Here is a 23,864-nt window from a genome sequence, read left to right on the forward strand (position 1 = left end):
CGGGCAGCTACCCACTGAGTGCGGGCTGGCGCCAGTGCGCCTGAGCCACTTCCCGTCGTGATGGGACACGCCCACTTGCTGTGTTCCTCCACTTACACACGGGGCTCTGGCGCCCACAGCGCCCTCGTTAGCCGGAGGCCTGTAGCACAGGTCTGTGAGTTCCAGTGAGCACTCCTGAATTCAAAACTGCTGGCCCTGGAATAAAGAGTTAGGTCCCACTGCACCCAGTTCAGTATGTGTTCTTCGAGATGTTTCCAAGTGCTTACATTTACATTTTGAATATCTTTTATGGATATTTACTTTCACATATATGTATAGCTTCTTCCTACACAGCAGCAGCACACCATACGATTTCTACACTGTCTCAAGAACACTGATTTTTCTCAGTTTATACGTGGATGGCCAAGTTTTTAATGACCACAGTGCATTGCATGCATTGTAAGTAACATAACTGAAAGTATCATCATTTGCTTACCCAGTCCCATATTAATGGACCTCTAGTTGTTTTCACGTTTTTTGGTTTGGGTTTTGGTCTTCTCTTACAGGCCATGCAATGAACTATCCCTACACATATACAAAACTATATCTAAACTTCTAGAGATAGATTTTCTGGAATGAAGGATACACAAACTTAAAGTTTTGAAAGATACTGTCTAATTACCTCCAAAAATTATATACCCTATACACATTCCTGGCCAGGCATTCACATGATTCCTATCATATGACAGGTATGCTAGAAGTAGATAACACTAGGATATGTTTTAGCAAATACCAAAACAAAAACAAAAGTGAGAGACATGAGAGTGGAGGTCACTTGTAATATCTTCACATACTTATCACTAATCCGGACTGTACCTGTTAGGAAAACTCTCAATTCAGCTACAAGTAGAAGAGCGAAGAACAGCGTGTCTGAGATGGGAGTACTGACTTCCAGATTAAACTGTAAATAATTATGATTGCAACAGTTCTTCAAAATAATTTCTACTTTTCTGTTTCTAATTTTAAAAGCACCTTATATGCACTGTTATTAATCTTCACAACAATTTTTATTTGCAAACTGCAATTTGGCACATTCAAACTTGACAGTAAATTATAAAATACTGTTTTGGAACATAGGAAAACATATGAGAGGTGTATGATGGCTAGAAGGCATAAATGATCCATCTGTTTATAAACATGACAAAATACAAAGTGCGACATAAATTTCTCCAAAACTAGAATAACTATGTTGGTCTTGCACTTTAAGTTTTCAAAAAGACACAAGTACGGCAAGAAAAAACTCAGAGTTGCCAGGAGACAATCCAGACCTAGACAGAATAGTATGGGAAGTGTCCAGAAAGTATGGGAAGTGGCAAAGAGTAGGCCTTTGGAGAGGAGTGGTTCCAATAAGAGGTAAAAGAAAGTCTTCACAAATCCGTAGTGCACAGGAATGGAGGATAGAGACCGGAGAAAGACATATTAGGAGGAACTGTTAAGTAGTTGACACTAATAAAATGTGACAGTACCTGGTAGTGCCTAGGTATCATATAGAGACTTGAGGGTTTCCAGTCTTAATAAAACCCAAATGAGAATATGGAGAGAACATGGAAGGATGTCAGGGATAGATGATATGGGTAGGTTACAGCAAGATGAGTCCCAGTCATCCTGATCAGTACTAATTGCTGGGATTGGTTTGGCCTGGGACAATACCCTCAATATAAAAACTGAGGCTTTAGGTCAGGGAAGGACCTGATACTACATCACACAGTGTTGGACCAACTCTCTTTAGGTACTTTCTTCCACATTTAAGACTTGTTTTAGAGGTTAAGGTGAGGTTTACTGCAAACTAGAGTTGAGTGGATAGAATTATAAAGGGCAAATACTTATCACGCCTGGGGACCAGGAGAGGTAAACAGCATTTGTCTAATTATAACTGAATATTGGACCTGAATATTTCAGTATGGAAAAATTACATTGCTATCAAAAATGATCTTACCACATGCTATGAATTTTGATTTGGAATGTCCCTAAAGGCCCATGTGGCAAACCTTCCCCTCCAGTTTGGTACTATTGGGAAATTGTGGAAACTTTAGGAGGTGGGGCCTAAATAGGGCACAATGTTGCTATTTCTACACTCCCAGCTATTTGGGAGGTTGAAGCAGTATGATCTCAAGTTTCACACCAACCTGAGCACCTCAGTGAGACCCAGTCACAAAATAAGATTTTAGAGGAGGGGCTGGTGATAACTCACAGAGTGATGTTGGGTTCACTAAGCAGTACTCTTTAAAAAAGGGTGGGGAGGGTCTAGTAGGAGATCTTCTTATTATTGAGGGCATGGGCTTGGCGGGGACAATGAAATCCAACACCTCCTCTTCTCCTCTGTCCTCTCTCTGTCTTTCTCATCCAGGTCATGAGGTAGGCAGCTTGTTCCACCATGTTCTCCTGGCAATGATGCTCTACCTTGCCACAGCCCAAAAGCAGGAGGGCCAACTGACTATGACTTGAAATCTCCACAGTTGTGAACCAAAATAAACATCTCATCTTTATCAGATGATTATCTTAAGGGTTAGTTACAGTAAGGGAAACCCAACTAATACACCACATTCCACACAACTTTACACCTACCACCTTAACCTGTAGTAGTTATGGATTTACTTCATTACTATGAGAATATAAGGAATGATATCACTTGCTGATACTTAGTTATTAGGCTTATGTTACATACCAACATGATAGAAGTTAGTTATCCATGATATGAAATGGGGATAAAAAGCAAACAAAACCTTGGAAAACTTTACATAGTCCAAGCTTTTTTTACACTGCCAAACCTTCCAGGATTTCTTCTCATATAAGAATTATCCCACACACAACTTCTAAAAATACCATATATCATAATAAACACTGGAGTACTGGAACAGATAGGCCTATAAATGAAATATTCAACTTCATTTATGAACTTTACGTGAGTTATTTATCCTATATATGAACTTGTCTTCCAGTGGGCTCTTGACATCTTGAATCACACAATATCTACTCACTGCCTCTAGGAAGTTCCTAGACAAATCAATCCAGGCATCTTAAAAGCTTACCCCCAAGGAAAATGATTAAAACCACAGATTTATTCCCCCAAACCAGCTCAGTCCACATATATACATATATATGTGTATATGTGTGTGTGTGTGTGTGTATATTTAAAATTAGCAAATAATTCCTGACTTGCTTTATCACAGTTATAAGAGAAGTTACTGAAAAAGATTCTCTCCATGGGATCAAACAAAAAGCAACCTAGATAAAGTTGGGCTGAACACCAACAGACCTGATCCTTGGTTGTGCGGTGTAACTTACCATACAATGCTTTTTCCATATGCCTTTCATCAATTTTCTCCACAAATCCATTAGCTCAAGTTAATTCCTGAGGCTTCAACACAAACAGTCATCAATAGAAAAACATGCAATGTGTCTTACAATGTTGGATTCCTTTAAAATATGAAAAAGAAAAAAATGAGTTAAAAATCCAGAGCCTTTAAGAGCTCTTCACAGTCTGCAAACACACTAATAAAGAACAAAAATGAGATAACATGACAAAAAACAAGATAAGCAAATTATATGTAAGAGTTTTATCTTCATTGTACAGAACTGAAGGCAGTTTCTGGACTTAATAGCTAGTTACATTATATATCTACCTACATATGTGTATGTACTGAGCCAGGTGCAGTGGCACATGCCTGAAAACCCAGCACCTCAGGAAGGTGAGGTAGGAGGATCAGAAGTCAGAGGACAGCCTCAACAACATAGAAGGACCCTATGAAATTAGCGAACTGACTCAATATAAAACATAAAAGGGCTGGGAAGTGACTCAATGGTAATGAGTCTCTGGTTTAACATTCTAGGACGCCAACACCAAAAAATTGAATTCTCTGATTTATTAATACAAAATAAAATCAAAGTATGTTGACTTTATTTCTAACAAAAAAAAAATACAAAATCCACGTGATTTTCTTTTGTCTACTCTCACTTTCCCTATATTCTACTAATTATTCTCCTGGCCTTTCACTCAAGCATGGCACACAAAGACCGTGAGAGGCCCAGGATTCTATAGTGGCAGTTTGCAAGGGGGGGAGGAAGATTCAGTAAGTGCCACACTGGATTGGATTCACTTACATAGGAAGACAGAAAGAATACTGAGAGCCTATCACATATGAAGGAGTCCAAAGCAGGATGTCTACATTACCCAAGGAGCCGTCCATGGCATCTGGTGTACAACCAAAGTCCAAAAGAAGGACATTTGACAGTGAGCTGGGTCTTCTACCTCTCCACTGTTTGATTCTCAGGTTCAGAGTGCATTTTCAAAGAATCAGGTCACAAAATACAAGACCCCTGCTCTGGAAGTCAAAAGAAAGTACTATCTAGGAGTATAAGAATGCAAAATCAAGGCTTGTCCATGAAGCAAATTCTACAATGAAGAAGGGTGGGAGGAGAAGAGCAGAAGGAAGTTACAAGTCCAACCTGGCCCAGCACACCCCAGCCCAAGGAAAGGAGGATTCAAGAAAACCAAGAGAAAAACTGGGACCTCCTCATTCCCTACAGGGTGCACTCAAGGAATTTCAACCTACTCTTAGGTTATGAAAAAACTCTTTAGGACTGAGGTTGTGGCTCAGTGGTAGAGTGCTTACCTGCTACGTGTGAGGCACTGGGTTTATTCCTCATCACCACATAAAAATAAATGAGTAAAAGTTTTGCATCCACCTACAACTAGACTACAGAATAAACCTTTTAAAACCTTTTCTTTCAGCCTTGGAAGCCACAGGAAGTTTACTAATCAGATCAATATCTCTGTTCCAGAATAACTAGAATTGCTCTCTTTCTTCAATCCCCAGGGATATTAACTGTACACTAATATAAAATTATTATGTGCCCACTATTACCTATTAAAATGTGAAATATAATACATAACATATAATAATTTTTAATGAACATGTATAAGGAACACTGAGCTGATACTCCGAATACAAGCACCAGGAAAGTTGGCCCTATCTTAACCCTCTTGCAGGATTTCAACTCCCCAGAGCTGAGCCATTTAGGTTCAATGATAAGTGTCCTGTCACTTTCTCTACCCAATCAACTCTCTTGTCAGTGTCTTCACCCAATCCCTCCTTCCGGTTGGGAATCTGACCTTCCTATTGGCTACCTCATACCTTTAAAGTGCCTTTATGGTGACATCATTCTCCACCAAACCTACTGCCACCTGATAGAATCTTAGGGATTCCATGGAGTTGTAAAAATATTTGGATCATCACAAGTGACCAGTGACAGGTAACCAGTCATCAGTGACCAGTAGTAAGTGGCCTGTGACCAGTGATCTCCATACTGGGAAACATGCATTCTCTAACCTCAGTCACCCAGACATCCTCTGGGGTGGTCTCCTCATCCTTTGCATCTGCAATTGATGTCACCTCTTCTCTGACAATGTCAGGTAAGGAAAGAAACTTTTTAAAGTTTTTCATTAGACGTTTTTCTGCCTCAATGTACTATAGGAATTCCAATTAGCTTAGAATAATATGGAAAAGGATGGAAGTAGAAACCTGGAGACCTAATTTGAGTTTTCACTTTGACATGTACTAGGTATGGGATGGATGATCGTTTACTCTCTCACAAAATCTGTTTCCTCATCTGAACTAGGAGGATAACAGACTGCCTCTGCACTGGTCCCTTTGTTTTCTAATATTAAGTCTTAAGGGGTGTTTACAGAGAATGAAATTGGATTTGGTGAGTGCCTTTGTTTCAACCAAAAGAGAAAAGTCCAAGACAGAGAAGAAAACTTACACTGTGAAGGATAGTAGGAACATACCTGAACATTGTAAAGGCTAAGCCCATGGCCAACATCATTCTAAATGGAGAAAAACTGAAACCATTCCCTTTAAAAACGGGAACAAGACAGGGATGTCCTCCTTCACCACTTCTATTCAACATTGTCCGCAAAACTCTAGCCAGAGCAATTAGGCAGACTAAAGAAATTAAAGGGATATGAATAGGAAAAGAGGAACTTAAGCTGTCACTATTTGCAGATGACATGATTCTATATTTAGAGGAACCAAAAAACTCCTCCAGAAAACTTCTAGACCTCATCAATGAATTCAGCAAAACAGCAGGCTATAAAATCAACACACATAAATCCAATGCGTTTTTATTTTTTTATTTTTATTTCTTAAATTTAATTTATTTTTATTGTAAACAAATAGAATACATGTGGTTTCTGTTTGTACATGTAGTAACAGCATACCATTTGCGTAATCATACATTTACATAGGATAATGATGTTTGATTCATACTGTTATTTTTCCTTACCCCCATTCCCCCCACCCCTCTTTTCCCTCTATACAGTCCCTCCTTCCTCCATTCTTGCCCCCCTTCCAGCCCCCATTATGTGTTATCATCTGCTTATCAGCGAGATCATTCATACTTTGGCTTTTTGAGATTGGCTTATCTCACTTAGCATGATATTCTCTAATTTCATCCATTTGCCTGCAAATGCCATAATTTTATCATTTTTTATAGCTGAGTAATATTCCATTGTGTATATATATATATATATATATATATATATATATATATATATATATATATACACCACAGTTTCTTTATCCATTCTTCAATTGAAGAACATCTAGGTTGGTTCCACAATCTGGCAATTGTGAATTGAGCTGCTATGATTATTGATGTGGCTGTATCTGTGTAGTATGCTGATTTTAAGTCCTTTGGGTATATGCCAAGGAGTGGGATTGCTGGGTCAAATGGTAGGTCCATTCCAAGTTTTCTGAGGAATTTCCACACTGCTTTCCAGAGTGGCTGCACTAATTTGCAGCCCCACCAGCAATGTATGAGTGTACCTTTTTCCCCACATCCTCACCAACACTTTTTGTTGCTTGTATTCTTGATCATCGCCATTCTAATTGGGGTGAGATGGAATCTTAGGTTAGTTTTGATTTGCATTTCTCTTATTACTAAAGATGGTGAACATTTTTTCATATGTTTGTTGATTGCTTGTAGATCTTCTGTGAAGTGTCCGTTCATATCCTTAGCCCGTTTATTGATTGGGTTATTTGTATTCTTCATGTAGAGGCTTTTGAGTTATTTATAGAAAATCTGGAAATTAGTGCTCTATCTGAAGTAGGAGTGGCAAACACGTTCTCCCACTCTGTAGGCTCTCCCTTTGCGTTGCTGATAGTTTCCTATGCTGAGAGAAAGCTATTTAGTTTGAATCTATCCCAGTTATTGATTCTTGCTTTTATTTCGTGTGCTATGGGAGTCCTGTTAAGGAAGTCTGATCCTAAGTCAACAAGTTGAAGATTTGGACCTACGTCTTCTTCTATAAGATGGAGGGTCTCTGGTCTGATTTTAAGTTCTTTGATCCATTGTGAGTTGATTTTTGTGCAGGGTGAGAGATAGGGGTTTAGTTTCATTCTGTTGCATATGGATTTCCAGTTTTCCCAGCACCATTTGTTGAAGAGGCTACCTTTTCTCCATTGCATATTTTTGGCACCTTTGTCTAGTATGAGAAAATTGTATTTACTTGAGATTGTGTCCGTGTCTTCTATTCTGTTCCATTGATCAAACTGTCTATTTTGGTGCCAATACCATGCTGTTTTTGTTACTATTGCTTTGTAGTAGAGTTGAAGATCTGGTATTGCAATACCCCCTGTTTCACTCTTCCTGCTAAGTATTGCTTTAGCTATTCTGGGTTTCGTATTCTTCCAGATGAAGTTCATGATTGCTTGCACTATTATTGTAAGGTACAACATTGGGATCTTAATTGGAATTGCATTGAATCTGTATAGCACTTTTGGTAGTATGGCCATTTTGACAATATTAATTCTGCCTATCCAAGAACATGGGAGATCGTTCCATCTTCTAAGGTTTTCCTCAATTTCTTCTTCAATGTTTTGTAGTTTTCATTGTAGAGATCTTTTACCTCTTTGGTTAGATTGATTCCCAAGTATTTATTTTTTTGAGGCTATTGCAAATGGAGTTGTTTTCCTTACTTCCCTTTCAGATGTTTTATCACTTGCATATAAAAATGTGTTAGAGGAGATCCAAGATGGTGAACTAGAGCAAGGCTGTGTTCCTTGTCGCTCCGTAACTCCAGTTTGAAGCAGAGGATATGTGTTTCTTGGTGAGGCACTTTTTGCTGCTTATCGATCCCCTGCTGTTTACCCCATTTGTCTGCTGTGACCACCTGTCACCAGGGCCCCGAACAACTGCACCCAGCCTCCCGTCTCTAGATGTCTATTTCTATGAGATGAGTCTCTTGCAGGCAGGGAGGGTGTGGTTGGTCAGGCAGGGGTCCTGGAGTTTGGGTGTTTTTGGTGTGGTTGGGGATCCTGGAGGCTGGGTACAGTCGGTCTGGGGTCCCAGTGATAGGGTACAGTCAGTTTGTCTGGGGATCCTGGCAGCAGGGAGCAGTCAGTTGATGTGAGGGTCCCAGAGTCAGGGAGTGATTGGTTGGGCTGAGGGATCCTGGAGACTAGGCTCAGTCAGTCTGGTCAGGGGTCCTATGGGGCCTGGCTGTTGTCTCAAAATGGCGGCAGCCACATGTAATCAAACCTGCAGGTAGTGTAACAGTGAACTTCCAGGCAACAGCAGGCAGCTGGTGCTCCACTGGCAGTCGGCAGTTTGCTGAGTGTTGTCGGATGATCCGGAGGTGAACCTCATGTGTTGGGAGATGGATAGGTGTAAGGCAGGCGATGGACAGGCGAGAGGCAGGCAAGTGGCAGATGATGGGTGCCTGACAGTGAGTAATCTGCACTCAAAAAAGGCGTTCATATGCTGGCAGACTGCAGGTGGTCACAGCAGACAAATGGGGTAAACAGCAGGGGCTCGATAAGCAGCAAAAAGTGCCTCACCAAGAAACAGATATCCTCTGCTTGAAACCGGAGATACGGAGGGACATGGAACACAACCTCCCTCTCGTCCGCCATCTTGGATCTCCTCTGACACATTTTTGTATGCAACCAATGAAACATCTGAAGGGAAGTGAGGAAAACAACTTCATTTGCAATAGCCTCAAAAAATAAATTCTTGGGAATCAATCTAACCAAAGAGGTAAAAGATCTCTACAATGAAAACTACAAAACATTGAAGAAAGAAATTGAGGAAGACCTTAGAAGACGGAACAATCTCCCATGTTCTTGGACAGGCAGAATTAATATTGTCAAAATGGCTATACTACCAAAAGTGCTATACAGATTCAATGCAATTCCAATTAAGAGCCCAATGATATACATTACAGAAATAGTGCAAGCAATCATGAACTTCATCTGGAAGAATAAGAAACCCAGAATAGCTAAAGCAATACTTAGCACGAAGAATGAAACAGGGGTATCACAATACCAGAACTTCAACTATACTACAAAGCAATAGTAACAAAAATGGCATGGTATTGGCACCAAAATAGACAGGTAGATCAATGGAACAGAATAGAGGACACGGACACAATCCCAAATAAATACAATTTTCTCATACTGGACAATGGTGCCAAAAATATGCAATGGAGAAAAGGTAGCCTCTTCAACAAATGTTGCTGGGAAAACGAAATCCATATGCAACAGAATGAAACTAAACCCCTATCTCTCACCCTGCACAAAAATCAACTCACAATGGATCAAAGAACTTAAAATCAGACCAGAGACCCTCCATCTTATAGAAGAAGACGTAGGTCCAAATCTTCAACTTGTTGACTTAGGATCAGACTTCCTTAACAGGACTCCCATAGCACACGAAATAAAAGCAAGAATCAATAACTGGGATAGATTCAAACTAAATAGCTTTCTCTCAGCAAAGGAAACTATCAGCAATTCAAAGAGAGAGCCTACAGAGTGGGAGAAAATCTTTGCCACTCATAATTCAGGTAGAGCACTAATTTCCAGAATCTATAAAGAACTCAAAAGACTGTACATGAAGAATACAAATATCCCAATCAACAAATGGGCTAAGGATATGAACGGATTGTTCTCAGAAGAAGATCTACAAGCAATCAACAAACATATGAAAAAATGTTCACCATCTTTAGTAATAAGAGAAATGCAAATCAAAACCACCCTAAGATTCCATTTCACCCCAATTAAAATGGCGATGATCAAGAATACAAGCAACAATAGTTGTTGGCAAGGATGTGGGGAAAAAGGTACACTCATACATTGCTGTTGGGGCTGCAAATTAGTGCAGCCACTCTAGAAAGCAGTGTGGAGATTCCTCAGAAAACTTGGAATGGACCCACCATTTGACCCAGCTATCCCACTCCTCGTTCTATACCCAAAGGACTTAAAATCAGCATACTACAGAGATACAGCCACATCAATGTTCACAGCTACTCAATTCATAATTTACAGATCATGGGACCAAACTAGATGTACTTTAATTGAAGAATGGATAAAGAAACTGTGATATATATATATACACACACACACACACACACACACACACACACACACACACACACACACAATGGAATACTACTCAGCCATAAAAAAGTAATAAAATTATGGCATTTGCAGGTAAATGGATGAAATTGGAGAATATCATGCTAAGTGAGATAAGCCAGTCTCAAAAAGCCAAAGTATGAATGCTCTTGCTGATAAGCGGATGATAACACATAATGGGGGGTGGAAGGGGTGCAAGAATGGAGGAAGGAAGTACTGTATAGAGGGAAAAGAGGGGTGGGAGGGCTGGGGGGAGGAAAAAATAACAGAATGAATCAAACATCATTACCCTATGTAAATGTATGATTATGCAAATGGTATGCTGTTACTCCATGTACAAACAGAAACAACATGTATCCCATTTGTTTAGAATAAAAGGAAAAAAAATAAAGTCTATTTGTTCAAGTATTCATAAGGACATGAAATGCCTTAATAGCAAATAATAATTATAATAATAATCCAATTGAAGTGTATATACATTTCTTGAAAGAAGATAAATGAATAACCAACAGTTATGTGAAAATGTATTCCACGTGATTAATCATCAGGAAATTGAAATAAAACTACAATGGTTGTTTTTTAAAAGGAAAAAAAATAAAGACAAACTGTGGTATAGATATATATATAATGGAATATTACTCAGCCAAAAAGAAAAATGAAACTATGGCATTGCAGCCAAATGGATAAAATTGGAGAATATCATGCTAAGTGACATAAGCGAATCTCAAAAAACCAAAGGATGAATGATCTCGCTGATAAGCGGATGATGACACATAATGGGGTTGAGGAGCGGGGCAAGAATGGAGAAAGGAGAGACTGTATAGAGGGAAATGAGGGGTGGGAGGGGTGGGGGGGAAGAAAAAATAGCAGAATGAATCAAACATCATTACCCTATGTAAATGAATGACTACGCAAATGGTATGCTGTTATTCCATGTACAAAGAGAAACAAATGTATCCCATTTGTTTTCAATAAAAATAAATTAAAATAATAAAAAATTACAGTGTGTACCTAGAGGTTTCAACTGGAACAGTGTCCCTCCACCAATATTTCCATGTCAGTATTTCGAATTTAGTGCTATTCAAAAAGACATTCACATACTTTGGAGTTTTCTGTAAAATAGGTGAAAAGAGAACTGGGGGGGGGGGGAAGGATACGGCTGCAATGAGGCAGATATTCCTGGGGAAGTAAGTTTGGGACTGTTGAAGCATAGGGCAATAGGAACGTGGTGGGGCAAGAAAATATCAAACTAAGGGAGAAGAAAATGTGAGAATAAAAGAGATGAAGAGCATGGAGATGTTCTCAAGAAAAAAGAGGATGTTTGGGATGGAATGTGCAAAAGAAACAAAGATTTTAAATCAACGCAGAGAGTATACAGGGAAATCTTCCCAGCACGGGACAACTGAGGCTGGTTGAGAGAATGTCTAGATTCATGGACTAGTGAGGAAACTAAGGGTAGAATTAGGGTATCATTGGGGAAAGCAGTTTCTCAGAAAAGTCACCTTTGGTTGTTTGGAGTTTTTCTATGACCTCTTTGAACACAGATGACCTAGACAGTTTGAACATGAACATTTTAAAAGTATGCACTAGAAATGATTCTTCCTCTAAACATGATAATGAAAGAGGTTACAGGCATGGCTGGGGAAACAGCATTTTCCATGTCCTATTCTACTCTGCTTTTAAAACTACGTGGATTTGTAAAAATATGATATTCCCTCACCTGCATCAGAAGGATGTGTTCACTTGTGTCATAAGTAGTTTTTATGCAGAAGCTGTTTTAATCTTGCTTTTAAATATTTTTTAGTTGTTGATGAACCTTCATTTTATTTATTAATTGACTGATTGATTTATATGTGGGGCTGAGAATTGAACCCAGTGCCTCACACATGCTAGGCAAGAACTCTACCACTGAGCCACAACCCCAGTCTTGCTCTTAATCTTTACAATAGTTTTCCCTTCTTTAACAGAGTACATACAAAGTGTCATTAACAAGTTCTAAACCTTAGAAGCAAAAGAAAGACCTACGTAAGAATAAAATTCAAGCTCCACATCTCTAATTCCACGTATATCTAAAATACTATTGTAAATTATCTTGGGTTTTCTACATTTCAAAGAATTGTTTGGATGGGGGATATAATCAGTCTCAGAGTGCATGCTTAGCAAGCGGGAAGCCCTCGGTTCAAAACCCTGCACCAGGAAACATCATAAACATTTTTTTAATTGTATGATTATATTCTAGTGGTGGATGGTTTCATCAGACTTTAGGGCCAACATTTTCCTGTTAAAAATGATTATAAACTAGGCTTTCAGGATAAATATAAGTTTTATGGTTATTTTAAAGCTTTTTTCTGCTTTCATTGTAACTGAAATGTTTATCAGAATGATTTTAATTGAAATATCTACCTCGTGGGATTAATATCTTTTACTTGGTGTGTATAATATTTAGAGGGAGATGAAAAAGCACACTCAAGAAATTTCTTTACACTTCTTATTTTGTGCTCTACTTTGTACAAACCTTCCTCCTGTTTTTTTCTTCCTTCTTCCCTTCCTTCCTTTCTTTCTTTTTTGATTCCAGTGCTGGGGATTGAATTCAGGGTCTTATATGTGCTAAGCAAGCATGCTACCACAAGCTATGTCCCGAGCATTTTCTCCAAATTTGTTTTGTTTCTGAGAAAGGATCTTGTTAAATTGCCCAGGCTGGCTCTGAATTCCTGGGTTCCAGCAATTCCAATGCTTCAGCCTCCCGAGTGCGCTGCTAGCAGCACAGGCATACACCACCGTGCCCAGATTCATGTTGGGATTTTGCTTTGGTTTTTGCTTTTGCATGTGGTGGGGAAGAGTAGGGTTGGTTGGGCTTTGTTTTTTTGGCAGCACCAGGGATTGAACCTAGGGACACTTTACCACTAAGCTACATTCTGAATCCTTTTAAAAGTTTATTTTGATAGTCTTGCCAAATTGCCAAGGCCATCCTCTAACTTGTGATCTCCTGTATCAGCCTCCTGAATAGCTGAGGTTGCAGGTGTGTTGGACTGCATGTGGATTCATAATATTTTTTATTTAAATTTGCTGCTTATTACACACTTTTCGTTGACACAGTTTCTCTGTCTAGAAGTACTGGTTAGAAATTCATTCAATCACCTTCAATTGTGGGCAGTGTTTCAGTTACGAGTTGTCACTAAAATAAACCAGAATCATTCACTTTCATTATATTGTATGTATGATAATGGAACTTCAATCATTAGTAAATTTGCTATGCATTGACACTTACTACATATACAAATTTTTATGAGGGTCTATGTATTCTTTGTAGCTCTCTGCTTTTTCAGTTTTGCCTATCATTCCAGAACTTATTACACCTTCCTCCAGGTAAATCTTATATAACACTTTTATTCGTAAATGAATTAAGACTCTCAATATCATTGTAAATACCTTATAGATGAGGAACCTGAAGCACAGAAAGTGTAAATAACATTTTTTTCCAAGAAGCATTTTCTTTTATAAAACTTACCCTCAAGTATTCATGTTGGTGTACGATGAAAAGACAGGCTTGAATCAATGACCATTTGGATGGTCCAATTGAACTCTGGGAAATGGCATGGGACCTGCACAAGCAAAATGGGATGGGGAAGATAACACTGGTGATAGCAGTACTGTTTCTTATGAACAGGCAAAAGTAAAATTCTGTTTAAACTGACTTCTGCTCTTTGTCTACAGCACAGAATCCTGGCCAAGGGAGGAAGTTTCCATAACTTGGTGCTGATATTGAACATGTCAATCATACTTCTCAGACCCTGGGTTTACTCACTCACAAACTGATAATGTTAGATGTCCTTTACCTTCTAAAACATTTCAGATGAAGGGTTCAATCATGGGCCAATACTAGTACAGGCTCAGAGGAAAGATAGGCCAGGCAGAAGGTTGCTTGTAGGGAACAACATGTGAAGCAGACCACTTGGGTCGTCTGTACCCTAATGGTGAGAGAAGGCAGTTCATCAGAAGTATCAAACTGCTCCAGCACTTGCAGCCATGCAAGTGATTGATTTTGGGTATCTCAAAGATGACTGGTATTAGAAGCTTCCTGACTGCCACAACATTAAGATAATGCTGTTTCTCAAGTATCGTAACAATCTGTCAGTCTCATCAATTTTTACTTTACCCTCTTATTCCTACAAAAATTCCAAGAATTCTTCTACAATTGGAACTGTAAATTCTCTTCCTCTCTCTCTTCCTGTGGTAAGCAATGCAGCTTGGATTCTCAGCAACCATTTTACCAGTGTGAACAATTTCTCTTTAATACACATTCCATTTCGGCTTTCAGAATGCTTAGCAATGTTCTAGATAGGGTGTTGTTGTAGTGTTGCAATTCATGCACTTCACCTAGCATCCCCCTGAGAATCTTGTTCACCGTTTAAATTTGTTTGTCCTGATGGCTCTAAACTGTCATCTATGAAAGCCTAAAATAACAAAAATATTTATTTTTCATTTTAGGTGCACTGGCTAGCATAGATTCAAGGATATGGTAGCAGCTGTAGGCATCTAGCCTTTAAGAATTATGCTTCTAGCTTGGACTGCCTTCTGGAGAAGACTTGGTCTCAGGATCATAATGGATCCTTTCTCATTGTGTACCTTGGATATCACCATAATTGGCTAGCCTATCCACAGAATTGATTTTGGGAACAGTGAGACCTTTATCTCAGCAATATGTGAACAACCAGGAATATGTATTGAATATCAATGGGGTCACATATCAATGTAGGCACTGAGAAGAGAGCTGTAAGCAACTCAGAAAATCTCCTGTCTCTCTGGACATCTCATTGCAGTGGGGAATGAAAGACAATAAACAACCCGAACTATATCAAACACTGGTAAAGACTATTGAGAAGGTTGAAACAAGACCAGCTGATAGAGGCTGACTGGGTAGCTCCTTAGAGTGGCTGTACAGAGAAGATCTCCTTGAGGAGGTGGCACAAATGATGAAATGGAACGAGCCAAGTTAATATTCTAGAAAAGCACGTCATGAAGTGTGATCAGCTGTGCAAAGGTATTGAGTAGAACTGCAGATGTTTAGATGATGTGGCTGGAGAATGGAAGGCAAGAAGGAGAGGGGGAGGTGAGGTCAGAGAGGCAACAGTGGCTGAATCACTCTGCAATCCAGGGTAAGGAGTTTGGATTTTTAAGCCCAAGCATCATGGGAGGTCATTACAGGTTTTGAAGTCCATGTGTTATAGAATCTGATTTTTGTTTTTCAAAAGATCATTAGTTGCTCTTCTAAGAATGCAGTGTATTGGGTAAGGAGTATGACCTTCTGCATTAGTGAGAGTGCCCCTCTGGGCATGACACATATCACGGGAGTAAAACGTAGGCAAGAGACATCTGCCTAGAATCCTCCTTGGTTTTGGCTCCCTCAGATTCACTGCTGGCATACTTTTTTAACATGCTAATGCCACATATCACGTGAGGGACTTCATAGTGTATGAGACCCTTGATACTGCCCAGGAATAAGCAGTATGAATGAGCAGTCAGACCCCATGTGATGGAGGCAGGTTAAGAGAACAATAAAACTATCTGTGTGCCAATTGATAAAAATGGGTCAATTCATTACTTCTAACCTGTTAACAGGTTCCTTGTGCTGGTCTTCATAATATGCACAACTTTGAGCATGACTAGTGGCCAGAGACTTCTTGGGCTCACATTTAACAGCCTTCCATTGCTCACCCAGTAACATGGTTTGATCTTCCCCCTTCATTCTAACTTAATTCCACCGCCTTTTTTACCTGGTCCCTTGCTGACTACTGGTTCTTCCTAATGAATTTTGTTCAATTATTCGGGATTGTCTTCCTGTAGGCGGTGGCAAACACAGACCCAGATACAAAATAAACTAAGGACCCTGTGAAAATTAGTGCCTGGGAAAGGGAGAGAGTTCTCCTCCCCTTTTCCCTGCCAGCTGTTTTACAAGGAACCTCATTATCTCCATTCACTCCTACCTTTTGGATTGTAAAGGACTTTCCCTAGGACCAAACTATGTTCTTTTCAAGTGTAAAACCCTTGCCCAGGCCCCTTGCAAGGCTCCAGTGCCCAAGGGTGGAGATTTATTTACCAAAGGCCATATGAGAGGAGTCCCCTTACAGCACTCTGCTCTGTAAACATGCTTCTTACTTGAAAACTGATACACACAATCATGTATCATTTTTTGAAACCTTGTGTACAACTATGTATTGTTTCAGACTAGAAAATTTATAACACTAGATAGCCTAGAAATGTGTGGAAAACTGGTAAGGGGCATTCAGAATCTGGAGTGCTCACCTCCTCTGGGTGCACCAGCGGAATATAAAGTTTGGTGTCTCCCACTCTTCCAGTGCCCTTTGCAACTTCTTGCCTAATTCCCACAACACTTTCAACTCCCACTTTACATTTCTCTCAAGAACTCATATTGTTACCACACTGGGCCTCAATCATGGCTTCCATATGTCCCTAAAACACAGGATCAAGAGGACAGGCTTATTTTCCTCACTGGCAGAGGCTCACCTGCATGGCAGGAAGTTCATGTTAATAACTCGTTCAGCAGACACCTATGCTCTTACATGGACACTGGGATGCGTCACATAAATTGTTACCATGGTCTGAATGTGTTACACTCCATCTTCAAAATCGTTCTGTTGTAGGAAATCAGGTTATAAGTTGGGGTTCTTATGGGAGAACTGATTGACACTGAATCTAGAGCTTTGGGATAGAAATTGTCAAACAGGGATAGTTTAGATTGGTTTTTAGAACTGTTTTACATTCCAACTCCTCTGTGTAAATGTCTGAGGGAGAATTATGACCTCCTACCATGAGAATGGATTTGGGGCCAATTCAGGAAACTTTATGGAAAATAGGTCTGACTGAGGAGTGAAGGGATAATGGGTTACCAAGGCTGCAGCTGTTTACCACTCCCTCCTGCCATTTTGATGCTGCCATTTTTCTACCCACACCCCACCATTTTACAACCTAGATCATTAGCGTGCAAATGTCCTTGTCAGGCATTGGTCTAATCTCTATTATCCGAGGAACTTCCATTACTTAAGAACAGCTCCCCGGACACTCTCTCTCTGTCTCTGTCTTGGTCTCTGTCCCTGTCTCTATCTCTGTCTCTGTCTCTCTCTCAACCTGGGGGCAGACATGCTGCTCTTTCATTTAAAAAAATCTCTTGTGTGAGTTCCTGTGTCTGGAGTGATTTTTCTGGGTGCATTCAAGGAGCCTCTTCAGATCTGGAACAGTGATTATCAATATGATAAATGAAAAATATGATCTATCTTAACATTTCCTTTCAGAAGGAATTCTACCTCACAGTGTGTATTACATCCCTCTTTTATGTGGACCCATTCAAATGCCTCACAGAACACATGTTATGTTAAATGTGAGAACTATATGCTGCAACCTTGTGTCAGGAAGGCAAACTATATGGTAGTTCAGGACAAACTGTTAGGATTCTCAAAAGGCCAATAACCACCTTCTTCCTGTAAAATTAGAAGAACTGAAGCCAGAACTCAGGACAGGTGGTTAGTGTAGAAATAGAGAATCAGGTCAAATCAAGGAAATGGAAGCCATGAAAGCCTTCTGCATCTGGAAGTTGGAGACTGCCCCTGGAAGAATGGAATGTCAAAGATCTCGGGAGCCCACTGATTACCAAATTTACCTGCCCTTATGGAGGACTACAGGCAGACAGTTGCTAATTAATGCCCCCTGGATCACTTTGGTCCTCCCCCTGCCCATCTGCTTCTCACTATTCGCATCTCACCTGCAAAACTGGGCCTAGTTATGCAGGCAGGAAGGAAAGAGATAAGGGGGGATGGAACAGGAGAATAAAACCTATAAAACGGAAGAGATTTGCTCAACCCATGGATTCCTCCTTTGGGTCCCCTTCTTCCACCCAGGAGAAGTCTGTTTTCACTTGTCTTTAACAAAGCTTCTTACTTTCTACTCTACACTTCCCTCTGAGTGTTACGCTGACATTATACTTCAACACCTGACGAAGCAGGACTCATCAACGTAAAAGGCAGTATCAGAACCATGACAGAGACCCCTTCAGTAGCATCATGCAGGAACTACTGTGGCACCTGAAACAATGTGTTAAATGAATTATCTGGTGGCTGGTAGCAGGTATTGCTGCTGTGGCTGCCATCATCACCTCTGCCTCCACTGCAGTGGTGGCATTGCAACAGCAAGTCCAAACTACTCATTACCTTCCGAAAATCCATAAAATTTTCACTGAGATGTGGCAAGCTCAAGTACACATTGACTAGGAAATTTTGAGGGAAATTCAACAACAAAAAGATTCAATTATGTCAGGAGCAACAAAAGAATCTTTGCTTTGAACTCCATGGCCTTGGACAGCTAGACTGCCCTTTTGGGTTTCTCTCAATACAGCAGTGCTGAAAGACATGTCCACTTGCAGGTGACCACTGTTAATGGGGCAGAGTACATCCCTGGTGTGGATTTATGGGTCAATAGCTTTGAATTCAGATGCCTGCTGCCCTGGGGTGAAAGAGGTACTAGGGCAGCTAAATACTCTTGAGGTACCAGCTACCTGGAGAAGGGAGATTTACTGCACAAGTGATGAATCCAAGTCAGGGCACCTTCTTCACAGCCTCTCGCTTATTGTTTACCTTGAACATTCCTTCCTCACATCAAATTCCTTTGGGATGTTTCACTATAAATAAAGCATTCGAGGCCTTTCTTCTTTTGGTAGTTTCAGACCCATCAGGCCTTTTCCACCTGTAAAGCCCTTGCTTTAAAAAACATTCTTCATGTCTTTTATATGATTTCTTAATACTACTTTTCAGATTTTTATTTCCAGCCTGCCCACACCTCCAAGGGCTACTTATTCCCTCCCTGTGCAGGCTGTGACTGAGAAATTATATGCCTAGGAGAACAAGTACAAGATTTACAAGTTTCTCAAAGATTTCATTGTCACTATGACATTACAGATTTTGTATTACTAGAGTTCCATATAATGACACTGAGATTCAATGACAAAATGTACATAATCACCTGAAGGGACTTGATCCTTTTCATAATAATTCTTTAGATGTATTAAAATTACAGTCTCAGGTTCCAGCTACGGCTAATCCAAAAACTCCTACTTTTGATAATGAAGAAACTTGGGGCAGTTTAGCTGAAGGGATTTCTTGCTCTAACCGTTTTAAATACTTTTCTACACTTGTAACCAGGCTACTAGCTATAACTATACTGTTAATTTTGTTCTGCACAGACTGTCAAGCTGTGTGGAAATGATTGAACCATCAAGAAAATATGGTTCCTAAGTTAATTGTGCTTCCAATGCTCCAAAGGACCTGAACACATGAGATCATGGAAGTTGCATCCTGAATTGGAATGGGACATGATGACTTTGATTAAGGAGAAGAGGGTCCCCAACTATGTTACCTGCTAAAATTATTTTCCTAGCACTAGCAAATCAGTTAACCCTCACCTTTCTTATAATAAACTTTCTTCTCCCTATTGTTAATTTTGTACACAATAATTGTTTAATGAGAGGATGTGCCCAGCACAAGCCACCTGCAGAACACAGTCTGAATCTTTGAAACTATTAAAGGGAGATTTTGCCTGAACCCGAAGTCTCTTCCCATATATACCACTCTTAAGCCTCAATCACAAATGTCCTCATGCTCTCTTCTAGAACTCTAAAATGAGTGGTCCCCGTAGTTCACCCCTTTTCATCTGGAAATACTCAGACCTGATATCATCACCCCAATCCTTTATCCCTTTCAGAGTCTGGAATGAAGGGTATGAAAATGACAACCACCAAAACAGTGGCCTGAGTAGACGGAGAGAGGAATAAAGAAAAACAATGACAACATGGATCCTTTCCCAATGCATCCTTTCCCAATGCAAAACAATTTGAGAGAAGGAAGCAAATATCACCCAATGAGAACAATCCCTGGAAATGGGCAAGCATCGATCACTTCTCAGTATATCCTTTTTCAGGGACAGTACAGTACACCCTCCTTTCTTGCCCTGTAAAAACACTGCCCAGGAGAAACAAAGTTGTAGTATTTGCAAACTTTTTCCTGAAAGCCCACATTTTATTGACGACTTCAATGACTAAGTCACCTCCTAGGTGGTAACCTATATAAATCCAGACTCCTGTAATCGATGGCCATTTTTTAAGCAGAAAGTGTGCCCATCCAATGCCTGACTCCACCACTGAAGAGGCTTTGCTGAAATCATGAGATCGGCATTAGTCTCCATCATTTTGTGCTTACAACCTTAACCTGTAGGAGCTATGGATTCCCTTGATTACTATGAGAATATAGGGAATGATCTGGCTTGCACATACTTAATATGTGCTGTTAATCCCATATTACACACCAGTGTTACAGAAGTAAGTTTCTGAGGTATGACGCTGAGTTAAAAAGAAAAAAAAAGTTGAAAATTTCATATCATCCAAATCGTACCTTATGCTGCCAAACCTTCTATGATTTTTTCTCAGGTAAATGTTATCCCATACAAAAGCGCCAAAAAAATCATATTTCATAAGAACTGAAGGAGATGGGAAAAATAGGCCTACCACAGCAATATTTTTCAGTTGTATATAGACATAATACCTTTATTTTATTTATTCATTTTTTGTGGTGTTGAGGATTGAACCCAGTACCCCTCACAGCCAGGCAAGCACTTCTACCACTGAGCCACAACTCCAGTCCTCAAAACAATATTTATATATGAGCTATTTATCTATATATATGAGGTTCTTCCTGTGAACTCTTGACATATTGAATCACACACTATCTACTCAATAGCTCTTGAGAAGTCTCCAGATAGATCAATCCAGCCATCCTTAAAAGCTTACTACTGGGCTGGGGTTATAGCTCAGTGGTATAGTGCTTGCCTAGCATGGGTGAGGCACTGACATCAATTCTCAGATTTGATATAAATAAAGAAATTAAATAAAGGTCCATTGACAAATAAAAAAATGTTTAAAAAAGACAAACTTACCATGAAGGAAAATGATTACATCCATACATACACTCCCCCAATCTGTCAGGCCTCATACATATATCATTACATCTCAGTCCTGACTTACTTTATCACAGTTACAAGAGAAGTTAGTGAAACAAGCACTCTCCAGGGGATCAAAACAAAAGCAATCTAGATTAAGGTGGCCTGAACACAGACATACTTGTTCCTTGGGTGCGCAGTATTAACTTATCACAATGCTTTTTCCACATGCCTTTCTTTAATATTCTCCAGAAATTCATCAGGTCAAGTTAATTCAAGATGACTCAAAATAAACAATCATCAATAGAAAAACACACAATATTTCTTAAAAGGTTGGATTCCTTTAAAATATAACAAAAAAGTGGGTTGAAAATCCAAAGCCTTTGGGGGCCATTCACAGTCTACAAATACACTGAGTGACAGGAAAGAGATATTACATAAAACAAAATAAGTAAATTATATTTAAGATTGGTATCTTCATCAATAGAATTCATGACAGATTCTGGACTTTCTAGCTAGCTACATTAAAAATACATATATATTGAGACAGGTGCAGTGGCACTCACCTATAATCCCAGCAACTCAGGAGACTGAGGCAGGAGGACTGCAAGTTCACGGCGGGCGGTGGGAAGCCGGGCCCCACGGCCTCCCGAAGACCCCGTCAGGCGCGACGAGGAAGAAGAGGAAAACGAAGTCGAGGAGGAGGACGAAGACGACGAGGATAGTGAGGAGGAGGAGGACGAAGACGACGAGGATAGTGAGGAGGAGGAGGACGAAGACGACGAGGATAGTGAGGAGGAGGAGGACGAAGACGACGAGGATAGTGAGGAGGAGGAGGAGGAAGACGACGAGGATAGTGAGGAGGAGGAGGACGAAGACGATGAGGATAGTGAGGAGGAGGAGGAGGAAGACGACGAGGATAGTGAGGAGGAGGAGGACGAAGACGACGAGGATAGTGAGGAGGAGGAGGACGAAGACGACGAGGTCGTTGACGAGGAAGTGAATGTTGAATTTGAAGCTTATTCCATCTCAGATAATGATTATGATGGAATTAAGAAATTACTACAGCAGCATTTTCTAAAGGCTCCTGTGAACACTGCAGAACTCACAGATCTCTTAATTCAACAGAACCATATTGGGAGTGTGATTAAGCAAATAAATGTTTCGGAAGACAGCGATGATGATGTGGATGAAGATGAAATTTTTGGTTTCATAAGCCTTTTAAATTTAACTGAAAGAAAGGGTACCCAGTGTGCTGAACAAATTAAAGAGTTGGTTCTAAGCTTTTGTGAGAAGAACTGTGAAAAAAGTGTGGTTGAACAGCTGGACAAGCTTTTAAATGACACCACCAAGCCTGTGGGCTTTCTCCTAAGTGAAAGATTCATCAATGTCCCTCCTCAGATTGCTCTGCCCATGCACCAGCAGCTTCAGAAAGAACTAGCGGAGTCACACAAAACTAATAAGCCATGTGGGAAGTGCTCCTTCTACCTTCTGATTAGTAAGACCTTTATGGAAGCAGGAAAAACCAATTCCAAAAAGAGATGGAGCAACCAGAAGGATGAATTAATGTTTGCAAATGCAGAGGAAGAGTTTTTCTATGAGAAGGCAGTCCTGAAGTTCAACTATTCAGTGCAAGAGGAGAGTGACACTTGCCCGGGAGGCAGGTGGTCTTTTGATGATACACCAATGAAGCCCTTGCGAACTGTGATGTTAATTCCAGACAGCAAGATGAGTGAAATCATGGATAAACTGAAAGATCATCTATCTATCTAACCTATTTTTTATGGACATTGATGGGCTTATTTTTATAAAATTACCAGAAACCCAGTAGAGCTTTACTGAAAACTCGTGACTTTATTCAGATTTAAGTCCTCTACAAAAAGTAGGGTTCTTTTCCATGTGTCTATGACACATTTACAAAATATCTTTTATTTTTGGTCAAATTATGAATGGTTGATTAAAAACTTCCACCAAGAAGAAAAACATGGGAGTAGTAATTTGAGGAATTCAATAAAACTCCTATTTTTTTATCTTAAAATTAAAAAAAAAAAAAAAAGACCAGCCACAGCAACTTAGCGTGCCCCTAACCAGCATGGTGAGACTCTGTCTCAAGAGAAAACAACAGAAAAGGACTAGGGATGAGACTCAGTGGTAAATTACCCCCAGTTTAAATTCCCTGGACCCCCTCACAAAAAAAATTGAATTATCTGTTTTATTAAAACAAAATGAGATCAAAGTGTGTTAACGTATTTCTGACAAAAGAAATTGAAAATCCATGTTACCTTCCTTTATCTTTACCCTCAATTTCCCTATATTCTACTAATATTCTCTTCTAACTATTCCCCTGCCCTTCCACCCAAGCATGGCTGACAAAGAATGTGAGATGCCCAGGATTCTATAGTGGCTGTTTGC

At 39.8% G+C, this 23,864-nt stretch overlaps 1 protein-coding gene across 1 annotated transcript; it reads left to right on the forward strand.

Moving 5' to 3' along the window:
- Positions 1 to 60: 60 nt before the first annotated feature.
- On the forward strand, positions 61 to 23,495 carry LOC306644494 (BRCA2 and CDKN1A-interacting protein-like; the record flags this gene model as incomplete). Its single annotated transcript, XM_079111537.1, has 3 exons — positions 61 to 164; positions 22,052 to 22,209; positions 22,429 to 23,495. 3 exons carry the CDS (start codon positions 61 to 63, stop codon positions 23,223 to 23,225), a joined length of 1,059 nt encoding a protein of 352 aa, XP_078967663.1. The 3' UTR covers positions 23,226 to 23,495.
- Between the last annotated feature and the right edge of the window lie 369 nt (positions 23,496 to 23,864).

This window comes from Sciurus vulgaris (genome assembly GCF_902686455.1).
Source record: "Sciurus vulgaris genome assembly, chromosome: 14".
Lineage (NCBI taxonomy): Eukaryota > Metazoa > Chordata > Mammalia > Rodentia > Sciuridae > Sciurus > Sciurus vulgaris.